The sequence below is a fragment of the Platichthys flesus genome, chromosome 2 (assembly GCF_949316205.1).
Source record: "Platichthys flesus chromosome 2, fPlaFle2.1, whole genome shotgun sequence".
Lineage (NCBI taxonomy): Eukaryota > Metazoa > Chordata > Actinopteri > Pleuronectiformes > Pleuronectidae > Platichthys > Platichthys flesus.
This window is the reverse complement of record NC_084946.1, coordinates 9,656,986-9,677,826: the sequence shown is the minus strand read 5'-3', so window position 1 is coordinate 9,677,826 and position 20,841 is coordinate 9,656,986. Positions and strand designations below refer to the sequence as shown.

The window sequence follows — 20,841 nt, the reverse complement described above, 5'->3', positions numbered from 1 at the left end:
GTATTTCAGCTGTGACCTACATTTAATTCCCTCTACAAGGACAATGTTGGGCTTGACTCCTTGGACATCTTTGGGCTCTTCACTGGAAGTTGAACTGGGGTTCTGTTCGTCATCTTCATTAGATCCAGTGTGGACGTGCAGCTTGGAATCTTTCACAAGCGTGGCATCGTCTCGCTCAAATCGTACAGTTTTCTTGATGTTTAAAGAGGTAAGCGACCCAGACCTGATTACCTCGTTCATATTAGCACCAGGTTTTCTTCTCTTTTTTCGGCATCCAAAACACCCACAAAGGTTGAGAGAAAGGAATGTGAACATGTCTATGTTCTGGTGCAACCAAATCAGACAGATCCAAGTAGATGAGTCCAAATATCCTTCACTGTTCAAACTGTGAAGGTGGTTCCACAAAGACGAACTACAGCAGCAAAATTACAGCAAAGGTTCCATAACCTTTCCTCTTGGAACAAAGAATTCAAAGACAACTTGATTAGAGCAGTCCAAATTAGTTTAATCCTTTGTGAATTCTTAAAAAAAAAGACCAACAGAAATTCCTGAAGACTGAGGTGAAAACATAGTCAGACGTTAGTATCGCTGAAAAGGCGGCTTCACTTTTAACAGAATTCTCCAAACAGGTTAGTCAGGCTCTAGAGAAAACACACCTTTGTTAGTGATATTTAGGAGGTGCCTGAAAGCACTGTTTCCATAGGTTATAAATAGTGTCATAACTATGTATATTGTGATCACACAACTAAGACAAGCCCTCAGAGTAAGCCCACACTACACCAACAGATATACAGACTTCAGTATGACCTAGTTAAAAATTGTCTTCAAAAGTCAGAGGGTTCAGAGAAACAAAATGCAGAGTAAGGTGCGGGAACACCTTTAGCTCAGAGCTCTGAGGGTTTATTTTTTGGACGATTCAAAATTGCAGGGATGAAAATAACACATGAAGATGACGTTTTTCACCATATTGTTCATAATCATTGTCATGAGTGAAAAGTAGGCCATCATAAATATGTTTGGCAATGATTCATTATCATAATTGTTCTTTTAATATCCACGGCTATTCTTATTCATATTTAGGCATTCGGGTCATTCAAGACGGTAGTTATGTGAAAGACTGCACTTTAAGCAGTTTGATGTTGACATGGAAACAATGGCAGCACTAACAACCTGACAGGGGTTTAAGAATATTTTTAGTTTTTTGTTAATCGGATGAAACACATGCTTCACTGACAAAACATTGTGTGCAGTTACATGCATGTCCAAGATCAGATAAGCTATTATTTACAAAGCTTGACAACAATTATCATGAGCGTAAAGCTTTGGATATAGAACAAGAGATTCTCCTGCCCTCCCCTCCATTACTACTTTCTTTAGCTACTCCTCTTATTTTTTCCACTTCTTTAAATCTTTAAAACACTAGCGACTTCCTTCTCTTAATATTTAAGCCACTATTCATCCACTCTTTCTTTTATACAAATAATATTAAGAAAGTTAATACCACAGGCCCGTCTACCCATCCTCTGATCTGATCATTTGTGTTTTGGCAGATGTGACTGCCTGTGTGGCCAGGCAGTGGCACAACAGTCCCTTCTTTTGGGTTTGACTGGAGGACAACTGTGGCTTTTCTCAAGTCCTGCCGGAGCCCAAACTCAATTGTTGCCACTCAGAGGCTGATGATGTCATATAATTTAAAAGTACATCAAATAAAGCCTCATACTCAAGGCTGCCTCACATATTAAAATGATTTGTGGTCTCATGAACCAGATGAGAAAGAAAATAATGATTATTATCTAATACATTTTGTGCATTGAAACAAGATACAAATGTTTTTTATCAGAAAAAAAGGCAAGAAACAAAAATACAGAATATATAATGATGATGAAACTATTTATGAATATTTGTCATCATCCATAAACAATATTGATGCCTTTATCTACATTTGTACAACAATCTATGATTACATTCATAAGATTAGAGTCACATTGGGTATACAGAAGCAAAGTCAATGACGCAAAACCAGGGATATCATTTTTTGAATCCACTCAATTTTCTCTCTTGTCAAAACCTGGGAACTGAAGTGTCCATGTTGAAACTCTAGCGCCGAATGTTCAAACACCACATTTGTTTGTTAAGCTGATGCAGCCTGAAGTCGCTCGTCTCAAGCAGAGACAACAGAGGTCTGGTCACCCAACCTGGTTTGGGTTTTTAAACTTGAAGGCTTCAGTGCCGCCCAATACTAATTTGAGTGATGTCACTTGAGAACTTTATCAAAATTAACACATCTTTCTCTGAAGCCACAAAAGGCCAAAGCTATTTTATTTTAACATGTGCAGTATAGTTTACTCCCATAAGCAGACTTTGATGTGTACACTAAACTTAATGGCAGCAACATGGAATAAAGCAATCCTTTACCTTTGCTAGAAAGCCCTTAGAGCTAAACAGTTGTGTGTTTTGCTCAAAGACGTCAGGAGACAGTCTGGTTTATTCAGCATTAGCATAAGTCTGGAGTATAACTCCTCTGCTGTCCTTAGTCTGAGCACGTCTCACGCAAAAGAGTCAAGCGAAGGGTTGAAGCAGTGGCCCAGTGTGATATGTGCGCTAACAGCTCTGTGTTCCTCACTGATAAAGATAGGTGCCACAATATACAGCCACCAAATGCTTTCCCTTAGTCTTGCCTGCATTAACTGCTGAATAAATTGCCCCATCCACTGAATCAAGCTGCTTTGAAATGTGACGACTGTGTAAAATTAAAGCCAATCGTAGTAGTAGATTGAATTAGCCTTCAGTATGTCTTTCACAGTCCAGTCACTTTCAAGTCAAACCCGATTACACATATGCCATCTACTATATTTCCTACAATAAAAGCATGCCACATTTCTGAGCCTAGTCTGCAAGGTATTTATAAATTGTGATGCTGAACACAGTACGACACAAAGGGCAGTAACACACATAAATAAATGCATCATACAGTCATATCTTGTGTTATCGGGTAGACATGGTTTTTCAAACTGACCACATTTTGCTGACTTAACTTTAGAGTCTATCTTACTGAGATAAGTGACCACATAAAGAATATTGTATGTATATACTGTAGATGGTGGACGATTCATAGAGAACCTGGATAACAGTCCCTGTCTTGAAAAGCTGGCAACAATCATCCATCCAACTGCTGTGCAGAAGCTATTACAGAAGCATTTCTCCAAATCTCCACAATAAACATGCTCTCATGTCAAGCTGGCCAGCCAGTCCACATTTTCCAAGAAGATACTGAGGCATGTCCTCATGGATCATTTTCAAGAAACACGCGACTGCACGCATGTGCACGTACCCAAACACAAGTGGGGGCCCAAGCAGACCGGCGTCATATTCCAAAACCAAAACAGATCCAGCCACCATCTTGGCCGGTGTTAGCCTGCCAGTGCTTGTTTCTGCATGAAACTCTCACGCACACGCACGCACACGCACACACATACACATGCAGGGAGGTGTGAGGAGCTGACTGGGGTTTGTTCGGTCAGCAGGGGGATGGAGCCATCTGTCCCAATAAGGGTTAATCCAACCAAAAGCACAGGCCGCAGATTCCAGCATTTTCCTGTCCCTAAATTCCTGACTACGTCCTGGCTGCATGTTTAGTTTGCTTTGCTTTATTTTATTTCGTTTTTATTTTTGTCCCCCAATAACCATCCTAACTGATTATTTACATCCCCAAAGATATGTCAGGACGCCTAGCTATGTGGCAGTGGCAGGGATATGAATTTTGGAGAGGGTATTTTTTTAGTTATGGCTACACATGCCTTTGATTTGAGATGTATATGTGTATGTGTGTGTGTGTGTGTGTGTGTGTGTGTGTGTGTTGGGGGGTACTCTTGCTGGCTAAAGGAGCCTCCCAATGAGGGGGCAACACACACACACACACACACACGCATGTACAAAAACACAATAAGATCAGCAGAGGCCTTTCTCTGGACCTGTGTCATGCTCCGATCTTTTGCCTTTGCTTTAAGCTCTAAATAACCCCCATATAGAAAGGAGTGTATGGGAGCAATTTTGAATGAGACACAAAAACCTGAAGGGCCAGTCGTGCAGTGTAAAGCTAAATCAGCCAGAAATCTTCCTGAAAATGCCCCACGCATACACTCTCAGCCAGCCTTTGTCTTTTTAGTCCACCCAGAAAAAAACTGAAAGCACCAAAGGCTTCTCTACCTTACAGCAAACAGATATAAACGGAATAGAAAAGGCTTTAAAAACGATCCATTTAAAAGGGGCGGGGAGGGAGTGGGGATGGAGGGATACGGATTGGGGGTGTTGACGGCGAGGAAGGGGGGGGTCATCCAGACATGACATGGATTGAGATAGGAGAGAAGAAGGAAGAAGGGAGGGTGGAAAGGTAGGACTGCTAACCTTACAGCATCCTGGAAGCTCCAGACAGACAAACAGGCAGACGGCATTTTGCAGCTGGAGGTAATGGCTTCCAATATGATCAAGCATGTCAACACATCAGAGTCCTAATGCAGCCATCCACCAGAAACACACATCCTGTTCGTACACACATGGGTAGTGGCATTTTGAGCACACACATACAGAGGAATCAAAGGGGGGCACTGACATCACACAGACGCATGCATACCTGAGACAGACAGACACAGACACAGACACACACACACACACACACACAGCTTCCTTTTGACCATAACACATCAGCCTCCATTACTGCCAGCAATGTGCTTCTGTCCTCCCCGCTCTGCTCCTGATGCCTTACGCCTGATGCTCAGCCATCCTCGCCGCCTGCCTGCCTGCCTGCCTCTCCATCTCTTTCCATCCCAACCCCCAACCATTAAATCACGGCGACCCTCAGCTTCCCTTTTCCAAACGCCAAAATTCCAAAGACATAGTACCTCAATCAGGGAGCCCGTGGTGGTGGTGGGGAGAATTCCCCGTCCTTCTCCTACAGTCCACAGAACATTAACCACGTCGATCAGAAGAAAAGAAAATCCAATCAGGTGTGAATGAGTGGAAGGAAAACCAGTGCAGATTCACAGCTCCTTCTCCTCCTCACCCTCCCCTTCCTCCTCCCATGCGTCTATCCTCTGTCCAGCTTTGGCTTTGTGATGCTAAGCTAATAGGAGCTACGCTAAGCAGCATCCACATTGGCTTATAATGCTCTCCGTCTAATACAAACACACACACACACACACCAGTCCTAGGCTTCTGTCTCCCCTCCTCTCTCTCTCTCTCTCTCTCTCTCTCTCTCTCTCTCTCTCTCTCGCTGACTGACTGAGCCCCGCTGTCTCTAGTCTTGCAGGCTCCTACTTGCACCCGCCCACCTCCCCCTCTCTCACTCCCTCGCTCCCTTTATTTCACTTAGTTGTTCACCCCTATTCTTTCTTGTCCTCACAGAGCCCATCAGATATTATTGTTCCTCTTCCTTCTCACCCATCACCTCTGTTTTATTTTCTCTCCCCCCGGATAGCAATGTCCTTACACGCACAAACCCATGTTCTGAACATTTAACAAGTTCCACACTAGCCATCCTTGACCAAAGTGTAAATAGAACAGAAGTCAGGGGAAGAATCTAAAAAGGAAACGCAGAAGAAGATAGGGACTGCCTGGGAAAAGTGTTGGGCGGGGTGGGGCATGGACAGGAGTAAGGCTAGAGCCATGTGAATTACAACACAAAAGAAAGAGTGCAAAATTTAAAAGGGGTTCAATTCCAGCAGATGATAATAAAACAAATAGGAATGAGCAACATGTTGTGCATAGAGCCTCAAAGGAAGCAAATCGCAGTGTTCACACAAGATTCAAGAGGAAAATATGTCAAGAAATGTAAGAAAAGTGGTAACCTGGCACTACCCTGCCATTTGCATGCTCTATGATCAGAAGAGGGGGATGGGAGTGAGAAGATATAGAAGGGTGGTGGGTCAAATGTCGCGTGATGTTCTGTACTATACCTCAGATAACCCTTAAATAGAAACTAAAGTGTTGTTCCAATAGTTAAGACTATCCAAGGATGTCAGCAGACCTACCAAATCCATTTGGTGTGTGAGTGTGGTGTTGATGGACTATATTGTTCCACAGTGCAATGAGTGGAAGAAACAAAGGAGCAACTCACTGCTGGAAAATATTTAAAGTTACAGTGAACCGTGTTGAGTCGACTCCAGAAGCAGCTCAAAAAAAGAAAAGATTAATTGTTACACCGTTGGACGAAATGTTGCCTCCTCATAAGTTCTTCTTTGGCAGTAACTTCTCAAAGCCACAATGTAATTGATGGATGTCCTGCAGAATACTTAGTATGATTTATTTTGGTACAAGACAGTAATTACTGTAACAAATAACTGCCACAACAGCACTATTTAACTCTTTTGTGACATCGCATTGTTAGTTCTCAATATCTGCAGTGTCATGGTTTGTCAGCATATTAATGCACAACTAGGCCTTTACTGAAAGTTATATTACATGTATTAATAAAGTTATTTGTAACTTAAGATATTCATACCTTATATTTATGACTTATGAGACATCATGTAGCTTCGGACAATATACTGCGATGAAAAACTATAGCTCGGATATAATGAACCTTCATCTAATCTGTTCATGTGTATCATGATATCAGTTGCAAAGAGTCACTAGTTATAATAATAGTGTTTAGTTTCAATGTAATAATTTTGCCAAGTTGTTCATTTTAGAAACACAGTATAAGCTGCCATTTCTGCAAATGGATATTTTGAATATGTCAAAACAGACTCGTATCACCAGGAGGAAGAAATAAGCATCCGAATTTAGAAGTACATCCTCTCCTATCTCCATGCCCCCGTCCGATAAGTGTGTGCAACAGTGTCAGTGATTGAGTGTGTGCATACAATACATGCGCCAGATTGTGAGGGCGGGGCAGTTGGGTGCTATGAATCTGGGGGACTTCTTCCATCATTCACACTGTTTGACAACCTTCCTTTGACTCCTGCTCATGGTGTGTTAGCTACAAAGAAACTTCCCCACCAGCATCAGTTCAATTCCTATTGTTTTCGTCCCAGCATCTGTTTGGTCTACCTGCTGCATGCTGCGAGCCCCCACAAATCGAACTAAAGCTGCTTTCAGACATATTCTGAACTTCTGAGATTTCTGTGGAGGAGGTGTATTTGCGCACACCAGAGTTTCTCAGGACATTCTCCGCCTGGCCCCCTGGTACAATGTCAGCAAAAAGTCCAGCAGAGCCAATGTGAGAACACAGCAGGAGATCCTCTGCAGGATTTACCTCGAGCAAGTGGGAGTGTTGATGATGTTTCTAACACACGACGGATGCATCATTTAAAAAAACAATAACAGAACAAATATCTCTGCATTAAAAAGTGTTCAAAAGAGAAAACACACATCAGGGGAGTTTGTGGTGGACCCAGTGTTTATGTGAAGATTGAGCCAGTAGGTGATTAGCTTAGCACAAACACTAAACAGCTTGCCTGATTCTATTCAGAAATAATAGTCGTTTTAAACAAATAATATACAATGCATTAATAAGTGAACTTTAGGATTTGCTACACAGAATTTTACGATTTACTTTTATTTAATTCTGGACGGACCTAGGTTAGCCGTTTCCCCCTGCTAACAGCCTTTAGGCTAAGCTAAATTAAATGTCTCCTGGCCGCAGCTTCATTTCTAATGCACTGATGTGAAAGTGTTATCAATCGTTTCAACTCACTCTTTGCAAGAAGGCAAAATATTGTTTTTGTGTACTTGTTTTACATGGTAATAATTTAAGGTATGTTTAAACCATAATAAATCCTTTGATAACAGTAGTCTAACAGTCTTAAGCCATTTTTAGACATGACCTGCAGGCTACAGCGTTTATCTAGAGTTTGCCTTTCAATGACTTTCTCTGCCTGGCCCCCTGTATAAAGTTGGGAGAATCCTATGTGAGAACACTGAAGGGAATCCTGCCTGGGATTCAGTCTGAGCGAATGGTGATGTTGTTGATGCTTCTAACAGGTGACAGATGCAAAAATGAAGATACAACTAAAATAAAATAGCGGTGTCCTTCACGTAGAAGACACAGAAAAATATGTCTATAGAGCTTGTGTCGATAAGAGACAACACCTGTGTCTTTGTGTTGTCAAGAAAACCATGTGATCTCCACAGCTGAGTAAATACATCGCTTCCTGCCTCTGTACCCGGCTGCCGCACCTCTCATCTGAATAATTCAGAGGGATTGTTGCTGTTGTGAACACATCTGTTAAGAGAACCTCCTGCTGCGTAGTGCATGTGTGAAAAAAAACTGCAGGTAAAGTCCGGACCCAATTCTCTGGACTTTTGTGTCTGAAAAAAGGCTTGTGTCTAGATTCACAGTTTTGATAAACGAAAGTCGTTTGTAACTGTGGCCATATATCAGTTGTGAGGTGGAGTCCAGTAGAGCAAAGCAAACTATGTAATTTGTGCAATACGGCGTAGAACTGGTCCGACAGGACGGACTTGTCATTACAAAGTCATGTCATCCCTAATGTAATGCGTGTCAAACTGTTGACACACACACACACAGTGTCTGTCTGACATAGTCTTCACAGTTTTGACTTTCTTGATTCACCACTTTTTGCTTTTCAGGAACGGCGAAGTCATTCTCAAAGTGAGGGCATTTCTTTTGTTGAGGTGACAGAGTGGGATTGAATCTGTAGATGGTATCTGTTACCTCACCAAACCAACACCAGGCTGCTCACACATCACACTGTAGACGCAATCACACACACAGTTATGTATGGCACAATCACAACTCACATCATGTTCACATATGTTTATGTTAGCTTGACTAGCTAACCACAGCCAGCGTTCTCTCTCTCTTTCTCTCTCTCTCTACCCATCCCCCCTCCTTTCACCCCACTCCCACACCCAAACTCCACCCCACCCCCATCTCCAGCCCCGAGGCTTCAGCCCCCACCTCCCTCTGAGCTGTCCTCTTAGCCTATATACAGGTTGTCCAATCGTCTCTGCTGCCCGCCCCTCAATTCATCACACACTTGCACGTGCACATGAACACAACCCTCTAAAACCTCGATCATTTGGGAAACGAAGCCTGAGTCGTCAACATCACAACAACCACAGCAGACAATGCTGCACCTTGCCTTGATGCAGGAGAGACCAGAGCTTTCAATTCAGGGCTCACATGCACAGAATGCTGAGCTCATACAGCATATAGACAAAACTGAAATCCCCCTCCTCTTGTTCGCCTTTTTCTTCCTGCTACTGCTCTGAGTGACTGGCAGGAAAAATGTGACTAGAAAGAGAGCGATACAAATGGGAAATGGACCAGCAGCAGCGAGAGGCAGCGGTGTCATGAGTTTGGGGGGGGCTTCTGGAATGAGAGTGGGAAAGGGGGGTGGAGGGTTGGCGAGGGATAATGGAGATTGGGAATGCTGAACGTGCGGACAGGGGTGACCACAAGGGAAGCTGACGGACGCCTCAGCTGATGGGGGAGGGTGGAAGAGCTGTGGCTCCAAATAGTTTAACAGGGTTTGGGAACATGAGTGGAGAGACTGAATAAACTGTCTGAAGGAATGGGTCAAAAGTGTTGAAAGAGGTATAAAATGGTTACATCTGTTATAATTATATTATAAATCCATTTAAATATGCTATACATCCTGATAACTACTGATTAACAAGCTGACAATATATATATGTTTTCATCATTTTTAATCTAGCCAAAATTAACTATTGTCATTTCTACCTTTTTACATGAAAACCATATCTTGGTTTTTGGTTTTCAGACATATTGTAATGATGGAGACCATTTTTGGCACAGAGTAACCACACAGAGCATGCCAACCCCCAAAACTAGAAACACCACCCTGCGGTTGCACTGTATGCCTCCAATAACCAGTGCAGTTTCAGTCTATATACCTTTTCCCCCAGACTCATACTAGTTAAATTGGCATTTACTTTGAAATCTACATCAGTTAATTAATGAATCCAAATGACAATTGGTCAAAATGTGAAGAAATTGCCTCAAGACAGACTTGAGATCATGAAAGAGAGGCCAAAAACATGTTTTTTATGTTTTAGTATGACCTTGAACATTGACAACCAAAAGTGAAATTGAACTTTTTTTGTCAAATTTGAAAGACCTTTCTCGGGGTGTTCTCTCATGAGTTCATGAGGTAAAAAAGGTTTTGTGTGGTCACCATGACCTTGACTTTTGACCTTAACACCCAAATTATAATCTGTTCATCTCTACCTCCAACTGAATATTTGTACAATATTTGGGAAAGAAATTCCCTCAATAGCGTGTTCACAAGACTGGGAGAGACAGACAACAATAAAACATCATACTCCGGCCACAGGCTGTCGCCGGTACACAGCAAAACAAAAACAGTTGGTTGTGATCATTGGTGTAAGCTCCTGGGATCGTGTGCCTCCACTCTGACTCCTATTGGTTATTTAGGCCCCCAGTGTGAAGCAAGCCGGAGTTTGTATTAGAGAGGCCACTTGGTGCCCATTGAAAGAAAGGTAAAAACATGTTGCATCGTATTACAGACAACACATGGCCTCTAATGAGTATCTAGGCTAGCACCATGACTTGGCAGTAACTGTAGTGCACTGGGAATTATCCATTCCAGAAAAGTGGAAGAAGAGTGTAGGACACACAAACAAATAATAAGCTGCAGGCCACACTTACAAGATGACAATAAAATCAATGCATGTTTGTACTTGACTTAATGTGATAATCGTGTTGAAACACTACAGCAGTTGCATGTGTTGTATCAGTAGCAAAAATGACAAATAATATGAAGATTATCTTGAATTAAAATGAGCTCTTTCGTTTTGAGCTAGTACTAATGTGGATACAAAAAGTGTGCAGAAATGGTAGCAGTGACCATTTCTGCCTGCATGTAGAGGCGGGAGGCGCTCCAGCTTCCACGGACACACTTCTCCATCTGTTTCTCCACCTGCTGGCTGTGCATTAATCACACCTTCATCTACACCTACACATGGGCAGTACATTGAACATCCCTCGGACATATGTCAACATGAACACACACTTACAATCCCAGGTCAGAGCAGTCCACGCAAATCTATCTCACTTAGAGTTAAAGATTTTTTGCTTTCAACACAACTGCTGTCTTAAGTCTTGTATTGTTCTGTGACTGTGAAGGGCATTAGAGAATATGTATGCATTGACCGGGCCCACTAAAACATAACCTCCCATTAAGGGGAAAAAATTAAGATGTGGCAAAGGATTTATAAATTTCACGAGCTAACGAGTCTCACACTTCTGTACAAGTGCACGACAACAAAACTTTACAGTCCTATAAAACATATGGCCTAGGGAACGCCTTCATGCTTTGTTTACTGCAAAAACACCAGGACTTTTTACTGGTGTGCATTTGACCACTCAGTGATTAAATGGCCATTATGGTCAGAGCCCCATCCTCCAACAGTGTCTAGCTGACATATGGCACTGGAGGTAATGCAGATAAAGTCCCTTAAACAAGCCTCCGTAATACAGAGTAATTTGCGTGAGAGGGCCATGAATAAACTAATTGAAAAACCAACGGATGAGAACTATTAAGGGAAAAGCATGGGTTTGGGGAAATAAGAGAAGCTTTCAAGTCCGAAATTAACAGCGAAAAAAATCCAATATGCTATGTCTTTGGAAAATATATTGTGAGGGTGGAAGTGAGAAGTAATTACTAAGAAAAAAAAGTTGTTCAAGGTTTTGATGAGGTCTGAATATTCCAAAATGAATTTGGAACAGTAGTCCATTCAATTTGCAATAGAAAAGTATGAAATGTGTGGCTGCAAAAATGATTATTCACCTATTTGATCAAAAGATAATCAATAAGTAACTTGTTTAATTTAATGGATGTTCCCACATTATATTTAACAGACTATCTTACAATGAACTGAACTAAATTCAATCTTAAATTGTAATTCCAGTGTTAAACAACAATGAGTCTGACTGTAATCTGTGCAGTTGATTTCATGCAGCATGTGATACTAGTCTTACAGTCATTGTAGGTGTTTATCTGCTTCCCAACAGAGGGAGCAGCACTTTTATCTGATGTATCACTCTGTTATTATGGTGCTAATAGTACATTTCAATGTCTCTAGCAATGATGCTGTCTTCGAGGATTGTTTTTCACAGTAGGGAAGTATAAAACGCTTCACATGTCTACCTAAGTTTTTGAGCGGCATTAGCTACAGAGGGAGATATCCAGCATCAGAAAACAAATGTGCCTTCAGATCTTTGCTGTACGACAGTCAGAGGGAAACAAGTCAAAGACTCAAGCCTCTATTCCTGGATTATGAGATACCATTTGAGATGAGATACCAGTTAGCGATAGAGAGTGAGGGACTAGGATGAAGCCACAACGTCTAGAATTACTGGAGCTATTGATCCTGCGGCCATGAGATACTAAGAGCCTCTTCACTGTGGAATCCCAAGATGTTTCCTCTAACTGATCGAACGATATTAGTAAATTAGCTGGATGAGTTTACATTAACTTGATACTTGTTAGCAGCTTGGGAGTCAGGTGAGAAAGCTTTACGACAAAATAAATCGCTTGCAGCTCTGCTATGAAGATAGATTTGCCCAATTAAGAAAAGGTTATTAATCATTATGTGGTGATCGATGTTGATATTATGGCGACAAACAAATCGATGTATGGACACTGAGAGGCGTAAAAATGTTGATTCATTGGGGGTCAGAGACATCAGCTGAGGAGGGGCCCATTAAATGTGGCCCAGCATGCATTTGCTTTCACACAGTGAAAAGATTTTGGCCACATGCGTCCCACCCCGGAATGAAACTTGAGGGACTGGATCTCAGAACGTATTCAGGAGGCATTTGGGTTTGTCCAGATCTGCACTTAGCACTACTTGCAGTTGGATCACTCAGGACAGATGTTAATACCACATCTGAGCAGGGTGATAGACTTCTGGGCTACAGCAAGGTCTACGTGTTTATCTCAAATAAACTAAGCAATCAACAGCAATCAAATAAAGTCAATGACGCCTGAGCATAGACATAAGATTACCAGGCGAAACAGGAAATAGCAAGCTGAAAGAAGGACTCACAAGGCACGGCGTGACGGTAGAGGTTGTCTCGGATGGTCTGCTGCAGTTCGTGGTCAGGCGAGGACTTCTGGAAGCGCAGGCTCAGATAATTCTTCAGGTCCTTGTTGAGCTTGTTTCCTGTCATTTGGGAAACAAACAGGAAAACATGTGATAACTGCATCAATACAGCTGAAGCAAAAACACACACGGCTAGCAGTCACATCAACACTGTTATAATTTATAGTCAAGTGTCAAACAGCCCCACAGCTCGGCTCCCACAGAAAGAAATACGCAAGTTTACCCTGCTACCACAGCAAAGCTGGCCGCTGTGTGCATGGCTGTGAATTGTGCACTTGCCATTGTAACTCAGAGGGGTTACTGGCTGTAGACTCTCTCCCAGCAACCAGCCAAGGTTCGCAAAACTTAAGACTGCTATAGCGCTACAGCTAGCACCGCAAATCAGCCCCCCCACTGCTACGCCATCTGGACCTCAGACACACATTAGGCTACTGAGGGGCAGCTCGGCTGGAAAGTGTCCGAATGTGTGTGTGTGTGTGTGTGTGTGTGTGTGTGTGTGTGTGCTTGTATCTGAATGTGTGTGTCTGTGCTGCCACTACAGTGAGTTTCCACAATGCAGGCATGTGCAAACACAAAACAAACAGAACGACATGACGAGTAACGGAGCAGAGATGTGAAACGCATCCTGTCTGCTGTCACACAAAAGGAAAAAATTAGGTAATTTACCTAATGAATATGACAATGTCTTGATCCAAATTCAATATCAACACTGCTGCGGGCAACAACAAACATCTTATGACGTTCTGTATTAGCACACGTTCCATTATTTACTATACAAATGATTTATCTGCCGTCTTTGCTTGGCTGCTGAGATCAGTTTTGGTTGTCTTGGGCAAACAACCAGTCATAAAAGGCCCTGGATCCTGTTTCCATGGAAACTATGTGTGTGTATGTGTGTGTGTGTGTGTGTGTGTGTGTGTGTGTGTGTGTGTATATGCATCTGTATGTGCGCGTCTGTGTGTGTCTGTGTTTGTGTGTGTAAAATAAGATGATTGAGATTGCTAGCGTAGTACAGAAGAGCAGGCTGTACAGTTGGCAGAATAATTGTAGGTTTATAAGATAAAAACACAATTGAAGCTCAACTGGCACATCCCACAGACATGATACAAATTTGTTTTCTTGTTGTGACCCACATCTCTATCTGTCATTCATATAAAAATGCATGAGAAGATTGTGGAAAGCTTAAACTGAATTATGGTCACATTAGGGTGGTGGGAAGCTGTTGGGCTTACCATAACATGTTTAATATAAAACTGAGGAATAAATGCAAGAAAAATAATAGTGCTTTAAATTGTATAATGCTTGAATTTGGTTCCTTTGCAGAAATTAGGATTCATTACATCTTTTGTGAATCCAGGCTCTTGAAGAAGCAGGGGATTAATTACACTCTTTGATAAAGGCTATATGATGAACCACAATAGGCCTCATACTGATGTGACCGTTCAGTACAGTCTGTTTAAGAAAGGTTGAGTATTCGCCCTGTTGCCTGACCTCTCCCTCGAGGAAACGCTGCTCCTGGCCCCGTCCCGTCCAGACACATCACTGTGTTGTAATCCTCACAACAGGTCACAAGCCAACGCTCAGGCCAACAGTGAGCCCCCAGAATTTCTGTGTACACACATCAATTACTGGAGTGCAACGGGTATTACTTACAAACAGACCTCCAACTAACCCTCTGAACCTGTGGGTTTTAGGGGTTTAGGACATGAGCACCACTTGAAGCTTGTTTTCTGAAACCGTAAAGGTGACCTGAAGTACAGTCTGAAAATTGGACCCAATGTCCACAACTGACATAGACAGGTTGGGACCAAAGGCTGACATTAAAACTCACTTTGACACAATAGAAAGTAGTTCAGCCAATGTGCGTTTCATTGAAAGGATTCTGTCTTTACACCACTCATAAGAAAAACAAGCAAATGCGGAAGACCACAACACTTCTGATTGCTCTGCACTGAGGTGTGTCTGCTGGAGCCAAAGTATACATGCACTCCAGGAGTTAACACATTTTGTGGCAACCCAGAGTAATGTGTTCTCTCTGGTGTGAGGTCAAATACCATTCCACCAAATTTCCTTTGAATCCACTCTCATTAAGTGTGTGGATTTCGGTGTTTTGGTTGGCTGCAAATCAAGTCTCGATCTGTCCAAACACAGCACAAATACAATCGACTATGTTATCCTTGAATTTCAAATTCTGCAAATGCCAAACCATGAATCTCGCCCATCTAATTCGCACAAATGCCAAAAAGGGTCAACTCTCACCTCCATTTAAGCCTTAAGGCAGTTAGTCCCCCCACTTAAACCAATGGTGACTCTGTTAACACCATTAGTCCTTTAACTGCTACTATGTTGCCTTGATCTGTTTTGGCACTGTGTATAGAATGATAAAACATGCTAGCTGTGACGGCAAACAAAGGAGAGAAAGCAAAAGTGTAGTATAGTATGATTTTTGAAGCAAAGTTCTGACATTTGACCAAGTTTGCACACGTTTAATTGACCAATCACTAATTTCAATTTGATTCATATTCAACCAATCGCAGAGGCACGCAGCCAGCCGGACTGGGCTGAGAGAACATTTGGCCCAGCAACCACACACCCAAATCCCTCTGCAAACACATAATTAGAAAAGACATATCCTTCAAACACGGCCCACCTGTTATAGATTTTCCATAAGCCCCCTAAACCAAGCAAGATTCTTGGAAAGGAGACACCCAGTCCATGGCAGAATGAAAGTGGGGGTGAAGGGGTTTATGCACGAGAGAGAGTCGCACAGAGAGACAAACATCAGAGTTATCCCAACAAAATATCACAAGAATTTTAGACATAGCTCAAATGTAAAAATGCCCCACTACTTTTCCAGGCATCTCCCATTGAGCACACCCCAGCACCCCTGAGCTCTGATCAGCCAGCCAAGGCCCTGCTCAGACATGCAGAGCCAGAAATGGCACCAGCCAGACCCTCCGCTGGCAGCTGACATCTGTATTCACAGCACGGGAAAAAAACAAACTTCACTGAAACTCGATCCCCCTGTGCACTGGGCCACCGTATCGGGAAAGGAAAGGGTTGACAGATTTCTGCTGACTTGAAAATGGCAGAAGACTTTGGTTCTATACGTTTCTTTCACGCTCCACATGAGCAGCATCATTACGTAGTGTAGAGCCCCGGTTATTTGCTTGATACGCAAATATTTTTGCTATGTTTATGCTACATGATTGTGTCTGTATGACCTCACTGTTGCTCCTGAAATGAATCATAGTTGTGTGTATGGATGAAAGCTGAGGCTGTAGATTCGAGACTTCAAAATTCAAACATACCTTTGCCTGATAAGTTTGACTGGAGGAGGCCCTGTACTTTGATTTAAACATACTTTATGTTTGCTTTTAGATGAGCCTTCACAAGTTACCTTTCCTATCTTATATGCAGAATTTGCATGTTCACTAAGGGCAGATATGTCACAAATGTTTTTCCATCCATCTCTCAAATACTTTAGTATGTACTGAAACTTGTAATAAACTCCCATGTCATATTGTGTGACCATGGTCTGCATAGGATGGAACCGGCTGACGTTGGTGATCCCCTGAGCCTCTGCAACCATGAAGTTGACGTTTTTGATGGAATGAAATAACTCAAATTATAGTAAATGTGCAACAGGAATAAATGCCCCAATGGACTTGATTCCTGGTGACTCTGACGACCATCGCTTGGCCAATAAAAATCAGTATCAGACATATCATCTTTGTTTATGTTTGTTGATATGCATTTATGATTACTTTTATTTTAGATAATAATCAATGAGGAAAAGTTAAGCATTTTATATTTTACATTTAAAATTGTTTTTTAATTTTTGTTTGATGATGACATTTAAGGAATCATTGACAATTTATTAAATATGTATGCAAGCATATCAGTATATTTTCTACTCTTCAATTTCGATATGTCGCCCCCGCCCAATTAAAATTCCATATCTCACTCTAATGATCACCTGATGTTTTATTCTATTGACACAAGCAAGTCAAAGGTTTCAATTATGTACTGAATAAATGGATGAATATCAGCAAAATTTTGGGCATTGAAATTATGGGGATGTATTTCACTTACTTTTATGACCATCTGAAATGATTGTACATTTTGATTCCCATGCATTGTTGACCAAGATATGAACAGGACGTTTTGTGATGATTTGTAATCGCTCTGTTGATCCCTGGACATTTTTTCTATCACCATTGTCAGGTCCAAATTTGCCTTTGTCCTATAGTTATTCCATTTCATGTATAATGGGAGCAAATGCTAACACAAGAAAGATGTAATCAGCGTGCTGCTAAAAATATGCATACTAGTATTGACATTATAAACATTTTAACATGCCGTCCTTGGATATGTATGTGATGTGCACAGATTTGTACTGCCGGTAACACTGTTAATAATTACAATGTGTTGCATGCCTAGGGATAATTGTAAGAGATACTCTAATGTCAATCCGCAAACTGGACAATAGCAGCGACACTTACCGTCTTAACGCAAAGCAACAGCCTAAGTAAGATACAGTAAATATGCTAGTGTGCCAGCCTCCTCCCACCAAGCCAAGTCAGATTTGGCAGAGTCACTATGTCTGGCCGGAAACTGAGTGTGTTATCAATGTAGAAAACACACCAGTCTGGCATGCAAGGTAACAAATAACTTTTTAGCCTCATCTCTTCAATAGTCTTTTAACATCAAGGGAAAGATTTCCAGGCAGGAGCTATGATTAGAACTCCAGCCTTCTTCAGTGGGCTGTTTATTGTTAAATTTAGTTTCTCCAAAGTGGGACATAGTAAAGAAAGTAGGCTTTAAAGTCAAATGTATTTGTGCCATTCAAATATAACCCACTTCCAGTTAAATTTAGCCACGAGACACACGGGTTGTTCAAAGTCACGTCTTAAGTAATCAACTCTTAAGTGAGCAGTACATGCATGGCTCTAGTTAATCAGATAATAAGGGCTAATCACCAGCTAATTGATTTACGCATCAGCAGCAGCAACATACAGTTAACGTTCTCATCACCACTGATCAGAGCTTAACCATATGTCATAATGATTAGAGGATGATCACAGGAGGCAGAGAGAGAGAAAGAGAGAGATCTGACCCCTGACAAGTGATTAGAGGTCGGATTTTCTAAGTTCAGGTTCACTCCAGGTGATTCTATACAAAATGTAAATGGGGAAATTCTCCTTTTGTAAGATTGCTAGACTGATCCCAGTAGGAGTTCAAGTGAGGAAGTAGAAAAAACAAACAACTGTGGTCAGGATCTTTGATTTGTAGTGGTCCATTCTGTCAGGTTCATACAGCAGGTAGTGTGTGTGTGTGTGTGTGTGTGTGTGTGTGTGTGTGTGTGTGTGTGTGTGTGTGTGTGTGTGTGTGTGTGTGTGTGTGTAACATCTCACTTCTCAGAGCTCAACACTAACCCCTATGTTAATTTATTTGATGTGGCTTGCATCACAGCAGTGACCAGATTCTGTATCCATAGCAACAGCTCCTAGATGAGTACTGGCTGTGGTGAAGGTTTTGATGGCTGCAGCCAGGAAGAGTCTGCTGCCCCCCTCTGGACTAGCGGGGTATTACAAAAACAATGAAAATTCTTGCTAGTTGACAATGAGCAGTCCAATACAATGGATTGTGAGACTGTAATCTACACAATTTTTGATATCGTTTCCAAAGATGGACAAAAAAACGAACTAAAATATCACAGAGACAGATAACAAAACATTAGTTTTTAAAACAGTGGTTCTCAAACTGGGGAGAGCCAGTGCATGGGTGTGGTCGACCAAATGTGCTCTGTGCTGAACTTTATTCCAATACAATTAAACTTTCATCTTTTTTTATTTTTGCTCCACCTATCACTGTTAAAAACTGTGGCATGGGGCAGTGTTTCTTTTTTCCAGCTCCTAAAGGGAGAAATGCCAGATACAGTTTTAGAGCCATATAATAAAGAAATATGAGGAACTTACAAGTTATGCAAAGTAAAACACAGTTGTTTGTTTGGATATTTAAAGCATTTTAGCTTTCTAATGACTGAGATGGAGACAAGTCAATAGTTTTCTCCAGTAATCAGGTTTATAATGGTGTCTATACTGTAGCTTGTGAGGGAGAATAACCACCAGTAATGATATTTGTATGAAGCTGTAAAGTGGATTCTGCAGTTCTCAGACACAACTTATACTCATGTGAATAAATGCATTTGCTCCAATAAGCTCTTGTGGCTGGGACAAGCAGCATTCCCATCAATGCTTGTAAAAGGCAGCGAAGCTCTGAATTGATGAGGAAATGCACTCAGACACTAAAATATTGAAACTGGATCTGACTTTTACAACATGAGCCTAAATCTGCTTCTTTCTACTAAAATACTTCCAGACCTACTATGAACCACAGCATCCCCGAATGATATCAAAAACTTAAAATTGAAATTGATTAAGAAGTTGCTTCAGAAATCACGATACATGAAAATATAAATAACATATTCAGGAGTATTCTCACCGTCTTTGCTGTTTAATAACGTGTTACTTTAAATTCCCCTGAGCTAATGATATGCAGTATCGAATTAAGCACATGTGCAATGGCAATAATCACTATGGGTATATATGTATGGAGGAAAGACGCAGAATACAACCTGTTAAAGACAAGCCAGCACAGCACGGAAAAAAAATAAATGATTCCTATCATTTGAAATCTGAGTCGAGACAGAAAAACACAAGATGCAATGCAGTCAGGACTAAATCTATGACAGGTTTTCAGTCCTGTCTATATGGTTGTGTGTTCTGGAGCTGCTGGCCTGTTTACTATGGTCCAGATTGCTTTCATTGATCCTCGCTGTGCACGATAGGAAAAAAGAGAATCCTGAGAGGATTCATTTCAGCACGTTGGGCAGCAAAACGAGCTGCGGCAGAGATGTTGATTACCTTGCTGCAATCCAACAATGGATTGAGAGGAGCACATCCATGTGACGTATTATGGGACCATATATGTGTGCACTGTTTATGTCCTTGTGTGTGAGCACATACATTTCCCTGAGCACTTGTCTAATTTGACAAACATCAGCACGTGTTGGCCAAGGACTCGGATATAAACAATAATACAGTGCCTACCGCGTGATTTATGTGGGAGCTTAACACACTATACTACACTACGTTATTAATATTCCTGTGATGATACCTGTGAGTACGAGCCTCTACGATTGAAGCCCCCTCCTGAGAGGCTGGTGAATGAAGGCAACCATCATCCGCTGACACACTGGAGGGCTTTGCGTTTACTCCCAACAAGTATTATAGCACAGCAGATGTGACTTTTAATGATAATACTTTAAAAGTCTACTGACTGTCAGAGACAAAAGGTATGAACAAACCATCATTAATTCCTTACAAGATACAAGATACAAGATACATTTATTGTCCCACACACATGCACACACACGACATGCACGGGGGGAAATTTGTTTTCTGCTATGACCCAAATCGATGTATTAGAGCTTTCCTCAATACAAACTTTCTCTTAGGCCTGGATTTCCCCTGCTAATGATGTGATTATTTACCGACTGATGCATAAGCCGGTGGGACTCAAGTATTTTTTAGTAATGACCTCTCTATCATGGCCTCTTGTCATTGACAGGAGGCATTTCTGAACCAATGGGAGTATTAGTTTAATGTGACAGGCCAGCTGATTGGCTGGCTGGCTGGCTGGCTGGCTGGCTGGCTTCCCCCC

General features: G+C 41.6%; 1 protein-coding gene across 7 annotated transcripts in view; it reads right to left on the bottom strand.

Annotated features, from left to right (window-relative positions):
- The window catches only part of magi1b (membrane associated guanylate kinase, WW and PDZ domain containing 1b), a 123,745-nt gene that overhangs the window by 55,459 nt on the left and 47,445 nt on the right, over window positions 1-20,841 (bottom strand). For all 7 annotated transcript variants that reach the window (XM_062397215.1, XM_062397224.1, XM_062397174.1 and 4 more), the window contains exon 2: window positions 13,057-13,173. In XM_062397215.1, coding sequence (XP_062253199.1) covers window positions 13,057-13,173 — 117 coding nt within the window. The remainder of the gene's footprint in view (window positions 1-13,056; window positions 13,174-20,841) is intronic.